Source organism: Oncorhynchus gorbuscha, linkage group LG13 (genome assembly GCF_021184085.1).
Source record: "Oncorhynchus gorbuscha isolate QuinsamMale2020 ecotype Even-year linkage group LG13, OgorEven_v1.0, whole genome shotgun sequence".
NCBI classification, from domain to species: Eukaryota; Metazoa; Chordata; class Actinopteri; order Salmoniformes; family Salmonidae; genus Oncorhynchus; species Oncorhynchus gorbuscha.
In genome coordinates, this window is record NC_060185.1 from 40,342,779 (window position 1) to 40,356,943 (window position 14,165).

The 14,165-nt window shown below is 43.5% G+C and overlaps 1 protein-coding gene across 2 annotated transcripts in view; it reads left to right on the plus strand.

The window, feature by feature from the left end:
• Positions 1 to 14,165, plus strand: part of LOC123992866 (alpha-2-macroglobulin-like) — a 46,176-nt gene that overhangs the window by 5,939 nt on the left and 26,072 nt on the right. For both annotated transcript variants that reach the window (XM_046294436.1, XM_046294437.1), the window contains exons 12-20: positions 22 to 255; positions 471 to 537; positions 2,577 to 2,722; positions 2,902 to 3,051; positions 3,393 to 3,542; positions 3,746 to 3,833; positions 4,000 to 4,150; positions 13,429 to 13,654; positions 13,838 to 13,964. In XM_046294436.1, coding sequence (XP_046150392.1) covers positions 22 to 255; positions 471 to 537; positions 2,577 to 2,722; positions 2,902 to 3,051; positions 3,393 to 3,542; positions 3,746 to 3,833; positions 4,000 to 4,150; positions 13,429 to 13,654; positions 13,838 to 13,964 — 1,339 coding nt within the window. The remainder of the gene's footprint in view (positions 1 to 21; positions 256 to 470; positions 538 to 2,576; positions 2,723 to 2,901; positions 3,052 to 3,392; positions 3,543 to 3,745; positions 3,834 to 3,999; positions 4,151 to 13,428; positions 13,655 to 13,837; positions 13,965 to 14,165) is intronic.

The following is a 14,165-nucleotide window of genomic DNA, read 5'->3' on the forward strand; positions in this document are numbered from 1 at the left end:
TCTCTGGGGGGTTTTTTCCAGGTAAGCATCACACCTCAAGTGGAGAACAGTAGATACAGGGTCCCCTATTTCCAAAGAGGGCACCACATACTCTCACTGATCCAGCCCATTGCCCCCCACAGTAAAACATCCAGCTCTCTGGCTATTCAGAAGATGGTGAACCCACTGGCATGTGGGGAGGAAGTGTCAATCACCATCCAGTACGCCATCGTAGGGGAGACTGTCCCAAAGGGCTCCGTGGATGTCATCTACCTGGTGAGTAGAACAAGGAACAAGTTGTGGCAACCTGCAAACCCGGGGTGAGTCCAAAATGGTGCGCTACTTTTGACCACGGTCATTTAAGACATTGTCCCAGCCTCACATCTTCAAAGGGAGGATGTCTCTATACAACACCAGTACTTCTCATCATATCCTTCTTGCTGACTTGAAGGGATAACCGGGATAACTGTTTTTCCCTTTCCCTCCTCCAGGCCTTATCCAGAGGGGTGATAGTTCAGCATGGACATATGAAGGTTACCGTGCAGCAGGGGAGTCCTGGTGAGGGAGTTTCGTTAAGTAATTATGAACGTACATGAAGGTGCTTGATGACAATGACAATGAGGATGGTTACATGCACACAATAATGTGATTATTGTGGATACTCAGAATAAGATAATACTTAGATTAAAACGCTTTGCAAGAAGAACAATTTCCCTAATAATACTGTTAACATGGATGTCTGAAATCAGGTTACTGATGGCAGTCTGATGAATGCAGAAATCATCAATCAAAACAAATATTCTACCTCAGTGGACATGCTATTTTTGAGGTTAGACATAAAGTTTGCATGTGAAAACTACTTCTAACTACTTCTAAGACTTTTTCCACATTTTGTTAAGTTACAGCCTAAAATGGATTAAAAAAAAATCCTCAGCAATCTACACACAATACCCAATTATGACAAAGCGAAAACAGGTTATTAGACATTTTTGTATATGAAATTAACAATAATAAACAGAAATAGACCATCGAAATTGAGCTCAGGTGCATCCTGTTTCCCATTGATCATCCTTGAGATATTTCTACAACTTGATTGGAGTCCACCTGTGGTAATTTTAATTGATTGGACATGATTTTGAATGGCACATACCTGTCTATATAAGGTCCCACAGTGATTGTCAGAACAAAAACCAAGCCAAGAGGATGAAGGAATAAACCGTGGAGCTCCGAGACACGATTGCGTCGAGGCACAGATTTCTGCAGCATTGAACGTCCCCAAGAACACTGGCCTCCATCATTCTTACATGGAAGACTCTTCCTAGAGCTGGCCACCTGGCCAAACTGAGAAATTGGAGGAGAAGGGCTTGGTCAGGGAGGTGACCAAGAACACGATGGTCACTCTGTCAGAGCTCTAGAGTTCCTCTGTGGAGATGGGAGAACCTTCCAGAAGGACAACCATCTCTGCAGCTATCCACCAATCAGGCCTTTATGGTTGAGTGGCATACAGCCAAGACAACGCAAGAGTGGCTTCGGGACAAGTCTCTGAATGTCCTTAAGTAGCTCAGCTAGAGCCCAGACTTGAACCCGATCGAACATCTCTGGAGGGACCTGAAAATAATTGTGCAGCGACACTCCCCATCTAATCTGACAGAGTTTGAGAGGACCTGCAGAGAAGAACGGGAGAAACTCCCCAAATACAGGTTTGCCAAGCTTGTATCGTCATACCCAAGAAGACACAAGGCTGTAATCGCTGCCAAAGGTGCTTCAAGAAAGTACTGAGTGAATGGTCTGAATACTTATGTAAATGTCATATTTCATTCTTATTTTATACATTTGCAAAATCTAAACCTGTTTTTGACCATTTAAGAAAAGACACACACATAAATATTGAGATACATAAACTAGGCGCACACCCGTTATTTGTCAGAACTGTCGTTAAACTGTGCGTGAACAAGCAATATAACTCCGCCTGGAAAACGCTCATCATTCAACTTTTATGGTGACAGTAACACCCTTATTGGCTGTATTGGCTGTATACTTTCAAAGTATTGGAATTATCTAAATTAAATGGCAAACTTTATTAAATTAAATGGGCATCCATTTCCTATTATTTTAGAATGCAAAGATAAAATAAATGTTCGGCCTTCTCACTAATGGCAAGAGATAGCATCTTGTTATATGTAGCTACCTGTTTTTTGTTATGAATATGAGCGTCATTTATTCCTGCACAAGGCTATAAGCTACTTTTGCCTTCTTGCAATGCAACACTTTAACCACTAGAAACTGTGCATTCACATGGTCTGGAGTGTGCAGGAAGATAATAAGCACATTCTCAATTCAAGATCAGTTTTTATAAATACCAAGTTTTGTGTGAAAACTGGCACATGCATGTTTTGGGGCATATGTTGTGCATACCTAACGTTTCTATGTCTTGTATTTTAATAGGTGTATGCTTTCATCCATTTTGATCATGAATCGATTAAAATAAACAGAGTAAAGTGACTATTGTATAATCGGCGTACTGTCATAATCAGTTTACTATCGAATTATTACTGTGCATGTAAACATACTCAGTGTGACATGCTCTTGTGTTACAGCAACTGAGGGTGAAGTCACCTTGAAGTTGGCAGTGGTTCCAGAGATGGCGCCAGTGGTACAGGTCCTTGTGTACAGTATGCTACCCAGTGAGACGGTCATCGCTCACAGCATGAACTTCCCCACTGAGAAATGCTTCAGGCACAAGGTGTGTGTATATGTGGGCATGCTTCTTCGTGTGTTATACCCTCTGACTTCTGCACATCACAAACATACTACGTTCATTTTATGGAATGTATAAAAAGTGTCAAGTATTTCCCATGCACATAGATATCATTCCGTGTATAAAGGTGTATAATGTACACTTATGTATGTCATGTACACTAGGTGTCGGTGGAGTTCTCACCCTCACAAGCAGTTCCAGGGGAGGAGAACACCCTGCAGCTCTCGGCCCAGCCCGGCTCCCTCTGTGGCCTCAGTGCTGTGGACCAGAGTGTTCACATCTTGGAGCCAGGGAAGAGGCTGAATGCTGACAAGGTAACAGAGCTCGGTGTAGTGAATATCAACGGTCATACAGTACCACCATATAAACAGCTTTTGTGGTGCTGGCAATACAAGCAACTTCAGGGGACTAAGAAGTGACAACAGCAGACTTGGAGTGGGTCTGTTCAATGTTGGCCATTTGGAGTACCTTCATCAACTGAAAAGCACCTCCCTATTGGTTCATATTCTGTTCAGGGCACAGACACCATTAAAAACGTTTAGAAATGGAAAACGAAACTGAGCATTTCTTATTTGACAAGTCTAAGTAGTCCCTGCCTTCTGTTTGGTGCCCAATGAACAACGTCATTTCACATCTCCTTATTATCCCATTCCAGATATTTGATTTGTTACCAGTCAAGGAGACAACACACATTCCCTATCAGCTTGAAGATCCAGTAGCATGTTTACATGTAAGACCAAGGAGAAATATAATGCCATACCCAGGACAAACTGAGGAGAAAAATGAACCTTATGAAGTTTTTAAGGTAACTTCAGCATTGTTTTCTCTTAACTTGAAGCCTCTTTTCCTCTCTCGTAAGAATCGGTTACCATACTGTTAGCATGCATTCATCTCCTTAAATTATCCATTTCTAAAATAGCCAGTTTGAATTAAAAAACCCACGTTTAGAATAGAAAAATTAAACTGAGACATTCATTAATATTGCGCTCTCTTGTTTGTGATTTCTAGAAACTGGGACTGAAGCTAGCAACTAATCTGGTTCTAAGAGTACCTTCCTGCCTAAGTTTTAAGGGAACCCAGTACCATCGCGGCCATGGTGAGATGTCCTTCTAACCATTTCTTACACTTGTCATTGCCAGAAGTCTTTGGTGAATCTTGGGAAATGTTATTCTAACATGAGGTCACCAGTGACCTCAGCCTTCTGTCTGGTTTGACCAGGCTCATTCTAACACGAGAATAATGATTATGTTTTGTTTTAATAGGACGCTATATAAGCTACTCTCACCATCGAACCATGGACAGACTTCTGGTGGCTCAATCTGGAACAGCTGGTGGCCTTGCACCTCCGCCACCCATACAGACGGTCCGTACGTTCTTCCCTGAGACGTGGATATGGGATCTTGTGGAAGTTGGGTAAGAGCACTGCACAGTGAGGTTGTTGCCTTATAAACGTCACTAAAATAATGTGCGCACATCGATGAGGCAGAAGGTGATGTTTCTGAAGGGTCAGATAGTTAGCAACAATAACAAGAGGCTGCCATGTGGGGAATAGTAGGTGTCTCGTTTGAGCTTGTTGTATCTTCTTATTGATACCATGTCTTGTTTTGAGGTGTTTTGACTCATGTCATGTCTATGCTAATATGGCAAAACATTTGCTAGCTTGCTACCAACAACTGTAACGATGTATTTGAGAGACAACAAGTGCTCATTGTGCAAATGTATTTATGTTTTCAATAAACATTTGAAGGCAAAATATAGTTTAGATGTTGTCAACAATCTAAGCCAACCCCGTCTGTTTTGCTCCATATTTCCGCTTTGTTGCTAAACAACCAGTCTATCACAGTGCCATTAGTTTTGTCACCAAAGCCCCATATACTACCCACCACTTCGACCTGTATGCTCTCGCTGGCTAGCCCCTCGCTTCATATTCGTCGCCAAACCCACTGGCTTCAAGTCATCTATAAGTCTTTGCTAGGTTAGGTAAAGTCCCGCCTTATCTCAGCTCACTGGTCACCATAGCAGCACTCACCCCTAGCACGCGTTCCAGCAGGTATATTTCACTGGTCACCCCCAAAGCCAATTCCTATTTGGCCGCCTTTCCTTCCAGTTCTCTGCTGCCAATGACTGGAACGAATTGCAAAAATCGCTGAAGCTGGAGAGTCATATCTCCCTCAACTTTAAGCACCAGCTGTCAGAGCAGCTCACAGATCACTGCACCTGTACATAGCCCATCTGTAAATAGCCCACCCAACTACCTCATCCCCATACAGTTTTTTTTCTTCTCCTTTGCACCCCTGTATCTCCACTTGCACATTCATCTTCTGAACATCAAATCAAATGTATTTATACAGCCCTTCGTACATCAGCTGATATCTCAAACTGCTGTACAGAAACCCAGCCTAAAACCCCAAACAGCAAGCAATGCAGGTGTAGAAGCACGGTGGCTAGGAAAAACTCCCTAGAAAGGCCAAAACCTAGGAAGAAACCTAGAGAGGAACCAGGCTATGTGGGGTGGCCAGTCCTCTTCTGGCTGTGCCGGAGATTATAACAGAACATGGCCAAGATGTTCAAATGTTCATAAATGACCAGCATGGTCAAATAATAGTAAGGCAGAACAGTTGAAACTGGAGCAGCAGCACGGCCAGGTGGACTGGGGACAGCAAGGAGTCATAATGTCAGGTAGTCCTGAGGCATGGTCCTAGGGCTCAGGTCCTCCGAGAGAGAGAAATAAAGAGAGAAAGAAAGAATTAGAGAGAGCACACTTAAATTCACACAGGACACCGAATAGGACAGGAGAAGTACTCCAGATATAACAAACTGACCCTAGAAAAAGGGGCAAATTTCAAAAAACAAAAACAAAAAAAGGCAGCCAAGATTCGATCATCATGTCACCAAAATAAAACACTCAATATTTATTGGAAAGGAGCAGGATGGCCCTTATGGGTATCTGCACCTATGTAGGACATGCACAGACTAGGCTAGTAAACATAAAATCTCGTTGTCGTGCCTCATTATTTTAGATGATACTACGTGGTGTCAGAAGTGGTTTTAATAATCACATAAATGTAAAGGACCTATTGCCAAGTTTCAAGTCAAGGAGGGCACAGTGTTGGAGATGAACGGCGCGGATCATCATTGGGCTAGCTATTGGGCTAGCTAACGAGCAAGGACTAAGTTACTGCTAGCAACATGTTGCAAGAGGAAGAAACTGGTGGTGTTTCAGGGTTTGCAACTCTAAGATCAACGGGCTCCCACGCAAACATGGACAGGCCAGTGGTTAGTGCTGACGGATTTCGCATTAGTCCCCCAGAGAATTTTGATTGTATGGACATTCAAAACTGGTCAAAATGGATCAGGCACTTTGAAAGGTACAGACTAGCTTCAGGCTTAAATGTTTAAAAAAAGGATGTATTTCAAGTTAATACACAGATCGACTCTATGGTTGATGAAGCCAAGGATATGCTAAATGCTTCACTGTTGACTGAGGAAGAGAAACTTAACTACTTTGCCGTTAAAGACTGTTTTGAAATGCATTTAGTAGGGAGACAACATTATATTTGAGAGAGCTTAGTTTAATTTGCACAAACAGGAGCAGTTTTATCATAGCTGTTCACAAGCTAGCGGAACATTGTCAGTTTGGCACACTCAGGGAAGAGCTGATCCGAGATCGGATTGTGGGAATAACAAATATCTCACTTTCTGAAAAGTTACAGTTGGATTCCCAGCTTACCTTGTCCAAGACTGTAAACCAGGTTAGGCAGAGTGAGACAGTAAAAAGACAGCAGACGATGCTACGCCACAGCAGCTCCTTGCAGACTGAAGACAGCAAGGAAATACATGCGTTTTCATACTGTGCTAACAAAAAAAACTAAGGGGAACGCAGAACAGAGACAGACGTGGAGAAAACAATCACAGACAGCGCCAGTAGCCAATTGAAGTGTTTGGCACAAATATGGGAAATTCCCTTTCCACACATGGAAAGATTGCCCAGCAAAGGATGAGGAATGCAGGAAATGTCACAGGAGAGGACACTTTTCAGCTGTCTGTCAATCAAAGAAAATGCATGAGGTCTCAGAGGAGGAATAGCAGCTACAGCAGGCCAGCATCTGTCTGGGAGAAGTAAAGGAAAACAATGTTGGCTGACACTCAGACATTAAACTCAATGGGGAGGTAGGGTCATTTAAACTAGACATAGGGGCAGCAGTGACAGCAATCCCCACTAGACTGTATAGCTATAGCAGAGATGGCCCTTTTCTCTCTACAAACAAAAAACTGTACGTGCCCAGTAATAAGATATTACCAGTGGTAGGGCAGTTGGTGATTAAACTGGAGAATAAAGACAAGAATGCCATCCAGCTTGTCTTTGTCATTGATTATCTGGCCAGACAGTTGCTGGGGCTGCCAGCAATTGAAGCATTGCAACTAATTTAGAGAGTGAGCGAACTGGAGGACCCAAGGGAAGTTTTCAAAAAGACATTCCCAAAAGTGTTTTTGGCCTTGGAAGGCCACCGAAAGATGATGCGGTCCCCTATGCCCTTACCACCCCGCCGGGTGCCAATCCCTTTATTGGCAAAAGTAAAGCAAAAGTTGGGGAGGATGGAAGAAATTGGGCCTGTGTCTAAAATAGACAGTCTCATTGACTGGTGTGCAGGGATGGTGGTGGTCCCAAAAGCCCACGAGGGAAGGCACTGATCACAGCAGACACACTCTCCAAATAAACATCCATTAACAGAGGAGGAGCAGTGTCTAGAGGGTGAGGTACAGGTGTCCATTAATGCAGTAAGAGACAGTCTACCTGCATATCAGACCAAACTGAGGCAGATTGCAGAGGAGCAACAGTGATAGTACAGCAGTGCAAAAAGGGATGGCCCAGGCAGGAGGACCTGTCTCAGCTGCTGAAGCCCTATTGGGTGCACCAAAGTGACTTCCACTGTAATGGAGACCTTCTCATGAAAGGACAACGGATAGTTATCCCAGAGACTCTACAACTAGAAATGCTAGACGGAGTGCATGAGGGACACATGGGAATAACCAAATTCCGACTGAGGGCTCAACAGTCGGTGTGGTGTCTTGGTCTGAGTATTCAGATTGCCAAGGTGGTGGCCCAGTGTAAAGTGAGGGGGGGAATGTCAACCATGTCATCCTGAACCAATGATGGCAACGGAGCTGCCATAATGGCCATGGCAAAATGTAGGGACAGATATGTTCTATTGGAAAAATGACACTTATCTGCTAGTGGTAGATTACTATTCAAGATACATTGAAATAGCAAAGACACCCATAACCACACCAGCTGGTGTTATCAATGGATTAAAGTCCATTTTTTTTCCAGGCAAGGGGTTGCTGAGGTCCTGGTTACAGATAACGCTCCCCAGTACTCTGCGAGCTCCTTTTCTGCTTTTTCCGCAGAATATGACTTCACACATGTGACCAGTAGCCCGTACCATGCAAAGAGCAACGGGAAAGCAAAGAGAGCTGTGAAAACAGTCAAAGCACTGCTGAAATAGAACAAGGATCCGTACAGGGCTCTTTTAGCTTACATAGCTATACCACAGCATCATGTGCCTGACGAGCTCCTGGTGGGTGCTTTCCCCATTTGCCTGTCTCCCCAGCACAGCTTAAACCCCAATGGCTTAACAGAAAGGCCTTCACTGAGACAGACAAACAGCTGAAACAAACACAAACTGGAGCCTTTCATCAGAGACACAGTGCTACGGAGAGGCCAGAGCTGACAGAAGGTCAACGTGTGTAGATTACAAACTCAAAGACACCAGCAAAAGTGCTGAGGAATGCGGATGTCCCCCCCTCCTACTATGTGGTTGACACAGTCTCAGAGGAGGTTCGGAGGAAAAAAACACACCCCAGAGCTCTTCCAGATCTATCAGCCATACAGGCTGAGGAGGCCACAGACAACACACAACAAATCAAATCAAAATCAAATCAAATTTTATTTGTCACATACACATGGTTAGCAGATGTTAATGTGAGTGTAGCGAAATGCTTGTGCTTCTAGTTCCGACAATGCAGTAATAACCAACGAGTAATCTAGCTAACAATTCCAAAACTACTACCTTATACACACAAGTGTAAAGGGATAAAGAATATTTACATAAAGATATATGAATGAGTGATGGTACAGAGCGGCATAGGCAAGATGCAGTAGATGGTATTGAGTACAGTATATACATATGAGATGAGTATGTAAAGTAGCATAAAGTAGCATAGTTTAAAGTGGCTAGTGATACATGTATTACATAAAGATGCAGTAGATGATATAGAGTACAGTATATACGTATACATATGTAAACATTATATTAAGTAGCATTGTTTAAAGTGGCTAGTGATATATTTTACATCAATTCCCATTATTAAAGTGGCTGGAGTTGAGTCAGTGTGTTGGCAGCAGCCACTCAATGTTAGTGGTGGCTGGTTAACAGTCTGATGGCCTTGAGATAGAAGCTGTTTTTCAGTCTCTCGGTCCCAGCTTTGATGCACCTGTACTGACCTCGCCTTCTGGATGATAGCGGGGTGAACATGCAGTGGCTCGGGTGGTTGTTGTCCTTGATGATCTTTATGGCCTTCCTGTGACATCGGGTGGTGTAGGTGTCCTGGAGGGCAGGTAGTTTGCCCCCAGTGATGCGTTGTGCAGACCTCACTACCCTCTGGAGAGCCTTACGGTTGTGGGCGGAGCAGTTGCCGTACCAGGCGGTGATACAGCCCGACAGGATGCTCTCGATTGTGCATCTGTAGAAGTTTGAGTGCTTTTGGTGACAAGCCAAATTTCTTCAGCCTCCTGAGGTTGAAGAGGCGCTGCTGCGCCTTCTTCACGATGCCGTCTGTGTGGGTGGACCAATTCAGTTTGTCTGTGATGTGTACGCTGGGGAACTTTAAACTTACTACCCTCTCCACTACTGTTCCATCGATGTGGATAGGGGGGGTGTTCCCTCTGCTGTTTCCTGAAGTCCACAATCATCTCCTTAGTTTTGTTGACGTTGAGTGTGAGGTTATTGTCCTGACACCACACTCCCAGGGCCCTCACTTCCTCCCTGTAGGCCGTCTCGTCGTTGTTGGTAATCAAGCCTACCACTGTTGTGTCGTCCACAAACTTGATGATTGAGTTGGAGGCGTGCGTGGTTACGCAGACGTGGGTGAACAGGGAGTACAGGAGAGGGCTCAGAACGCACCCTTGTGGGGCCCAAGTGTTGAGGGTCAGCGGGGTGGAGATGTTGTTACATACCCTCACCACCTGGGGGCGGCCCGTCAGGAAGTCCAGTACCCAGTTGCACAGGGCGGGGTCGAGACCCAGGGTCTCGAGCTTGATGACGAGCTTGGAGGGTACTATGGTGTTGAATGCCGAGCTGTAGTCGATGAACAGCATTCTCACATAGGTATTCTTCTTGTCCAGGTGGGTTAGGGCAGTGTGCAGTGTGGTTGAGATTGCATCGTCTGTGGACCTATTTGGGCGGTAAGCAAATTGGAGTGGGTCTAGGGTGTCAGGTAGGGTGGAGGTGATATGGTCCTTGACGAGTCTCTCAAAGCACTTCATGATGACGGAAGTGAGTGCTAGTCATTTAGCTCAGTTACCTTAGCTTTCTTGGGAACAGGAACAATGGTGGCCCTCTTGAAGCATGTGGGAACAGCAGACTGGGATAGGGATTGATTGAATATGTCCGTAAACATACCAGCCAGCTGGTCTGCGCATGCTCTGAGGGCGCGGCTGGGGATGCCGTCTGGGCCTGCAGCCTTGCGAGGGTTAACACGTTTAAATGTTTTACTCACCTCGGCTGCAGTGAAGGAGAGTCCGCATGTTTTGGTTGCAGGCCATGTCAGTGGCACTGTTTTGTCCTCAAAGTGGGCAAAAAAGTTATTTAGTCTGCCTGGGAGCAAGACATCCTGGTCCGTGACTGGGCTGGTTTTCTTTTTGTAATCCGTGATTGACTGTAGACCCTGCCACATACCTCTTGTGTCTGAGCCGTTGAATTGCGATTCTACTTTGTCTCTATACTGACGCTTAGCTTGTTTTATTGCCTTGCGGAGGGAATAGCTACACTGTTTGTATTCGGTCATGTTTCCACCTTGCCCTGATTAAAAGCAGTGGTTCGCGCTTCCACGGTTTCTGGTTTGGGAATGTTTTAATCGTTGCTATGGGAACGACATCTTCGTATTCGTCAATGTTGTTGTTTGACGCAATACTAAACATATCCCAGTCCACGTGATGGAAGCAGTCTTGGAGCGTGGAATCAGATTGGTCGGACCAGCATTGAACAGACCTCAGCATGGGAGCTTCTCACTACTTCCGGCGCCGACAGAGATGGCCGCCTCGCTTCGCGTTCCTAGGAAACTATGCATAGGGGGAAGGAGAGGGAATGCTCATAGATCCATAAGCTCACCCAAAAAGGGATGTGAAGCCACCAGAGTGGCTAAAAGACTGTGTTGCGTGGATACAATACATACTGTTGGGGACCATACCCAGCAAGTGGAGACCGTACCTAAGTTAATGCATAGGAGGTCAGGCTGTGTAATGTAATGCTTTCATAATGTGTCAAGATATGAAGTAGCATGTTAAAGAGAATAATATTATTGTTAATTTGAGAGGGGAAGATGTAGTAGGATGGCCCTTGTGGGTATCTGTACCTATGTATGACTTGCGCAGGCTAGGCTAGTAAACATGCTGAAGCTCGAACCTCGTTGTTGTGCCTCCTTATTTTAGATGATACTACACTCATCATCTTGCGCTTTTAGCACCCTGTGAAGGTCATCATTACTTATTTCATCCGTAGCCTAATAAACTGCCTGCTTTCCTGACGAATGGTTGTGGGAGGACCACAACATGTCATCGCGTGACTCCAAGTTTACTCTGATATGATGGTTATTATATCAATATTTGGTCATAAAAGCGTTTCCACCCCCATTTCTCGCATAAATAATTTTCCAGACACAAAAACATCCCACCTTGTCTAGCATATTGTGTTATGTCGACGTTTTGAAAGTTTACAGACAAATGTTGTTTCCCTGAACAAGGCAGTTAACTCACTGTTCCCCAGTAGGCTGTCATTGTAAATAAGATTTTGTTCTTAACTGACTGGCCTAGTTAAATAATGGTTACATTTGAAAACGTAACTGCTGAAATGGTATGATTCAAGAACCAGTGATGCATTTGGGGTTTGACAACTAGGCAATTGTTGTTCATATTTTACTATCAAAATCTTTTTCCAGAATATTCAGATGTTTTTGTTCAATAACGATTAATTTGTCTACATCATTTTTGCCACTAATATCACATAGGCTAATTCATTTGGAGCTAATTCACCACCTGAGGAAGTGGTTAGGAGTCTAATTGTTGTTATTATTTGACAATAGCCTTTTACAAATAGTTAGCCTTCTTACTGATATCTAACAGTATATTTAATGTATATGGCTATGCACCCACCTTGACAGGCCTATGCAACCACCTTTTTAATATTGCACTTTGTTCAATATTAAATACAATTCAGACCAGAAACCTGGGCCCATTATCTCTTGAACAGCAACAATAGTGGTTGCTTTCAATTGAACCTTTATTTAACTAGGAAAGTCAGTTAAGAACAAATTCTCATTTACAAATGACGGCCTACAATACTGTGTCTTTCCCGCCATTAGACCTACATTTAGAAATATTGTGCAATCAGAAAGCATGTCACAAAGGAGAGAGCGAGAGAAACTGCACTGCTTCAAAGCAGCAAGCAGGAACTCTATAGTCCAGACGACTGCCTGATTGACCAGTGGGCCAGGTGTAAATGTTTGGTAGCCTTACCTTCAATTTGCCATAGAGCTCACCAGCTTGTAGTCCTAAAACCTGGAAATGAGTTCGTTCAGCCATTCATATGAGGAAAATGAATGGGGAAAGCATAGGGTTTTGGGATAAAAGCCGAAAATAAAGTCTGAGATTAACACAGGTTTAGGAGATCTTTTACGTTTTGTTCAGTGACATAATATCAGTCAGTTAACATGACCTTTATGAAATATGAATCATTTATGTAATTTATGTGCTTTTATTATTACATTACAAAATTCACAAGAGAGGCGTTAGCTGATGAAGATTATCTCAAAAAGCAAATCGTACAGTAAAAGATCTCCTAAACCTGTCTTTAACTCTGACCTTATTTTCTGCATTTATCCAAAACCCCTCCAAAAACTCAATTCATTTTCCCATAGGCTTTGTCTAACGTACCATGGAGAAGTTTGTGCCTTCAAATATACGCCGTTACTATTGCTCTCTATTGACAAAACCATTAGCTCAATTTACCCCAATGCAAACATTTAGACTATATTAGCCCACACAGCTACAAGTAGGCACTCATGCTAGGTTTAGGACCTTGTATTGTAGCTTATAGAACCCCCAAATGATGTATAGGACAATCTTAATTATCTACTTTCGTTTAGATACAACAATCATGAAACCTCTAACACAACAAATTCATTTGACTTGGTGAAAATCTGTTTTTTGGACCTAACTTGCTTACCACTTTTTCTAAGTGGTTTCTTCCTTTATCGACTTCATGAAATGTCCTCTTCCTAAATATGTAGTCTAATTATACATTTTGTGTATAGTTTCCTAGAAACAAGGATGGCTCAATTTACCCCTTTGGCTCAATTTTTCTCAATGGAACACTTAATGGCTTTCTGTTTGAACTCTGACCTCTGTATTACAGGGAATCCGGAACAGTAGACATGCCCCTCACAGTTCCAGACACCATCACCACCTGGGAGACAGAAGCATTCTGCCTGGCTCCTGGCGGCTTCGGCCTGGCTCCTCCAGTGGAGCTCACTGTCTTCCAGCCCTTCTTCCTGGAACTCACCCTGCCCTACTCCATCATCCGTGGAGAGCACTTTGAGCTGAAGGCCACTGTGTTTAACTACCTGTCCAAGTGCATCATGGTACGGCACCGCATCATGATCGTTTCTTGAGTTGTTTCATGAGTTTCTTGAGTTGTTTTTAAACTCTTGTATTTTGTTTTGTTACAGTTGATCTAGTCAATGTTTATTTTAATTATATTTTTTACACCCAATGTATCAGTCTTGGGTTTTCCATGTTATCTTACAAGTGTTCCTATTTGGCAGGTTTCTGTGACTCCAGCTCACTCCTTAGACTACACTCTCACACCCTTGAAGGATGCCCAGTACTCATCATGCTTGTGTGCCAATGGACGAAAGACCTTCAGTTGGACATTGGCACCCTCCATCCTGGGTAAATCACCAGTCTTCATTCAACCGTTCTAATACTGTAGAACTTTGTTCTAAAGCTGTATCCGTACCCATTGGATGCAGTGATCACAATATAGTGGCTTTATCCAGGAAAGCCAACGTTCCAACAGCTGGGCCTAAAATAGAGATCATACAAAAGATTTTTCCCTGATTTATGTGGATGATGTTAAAACATATTTGTTGG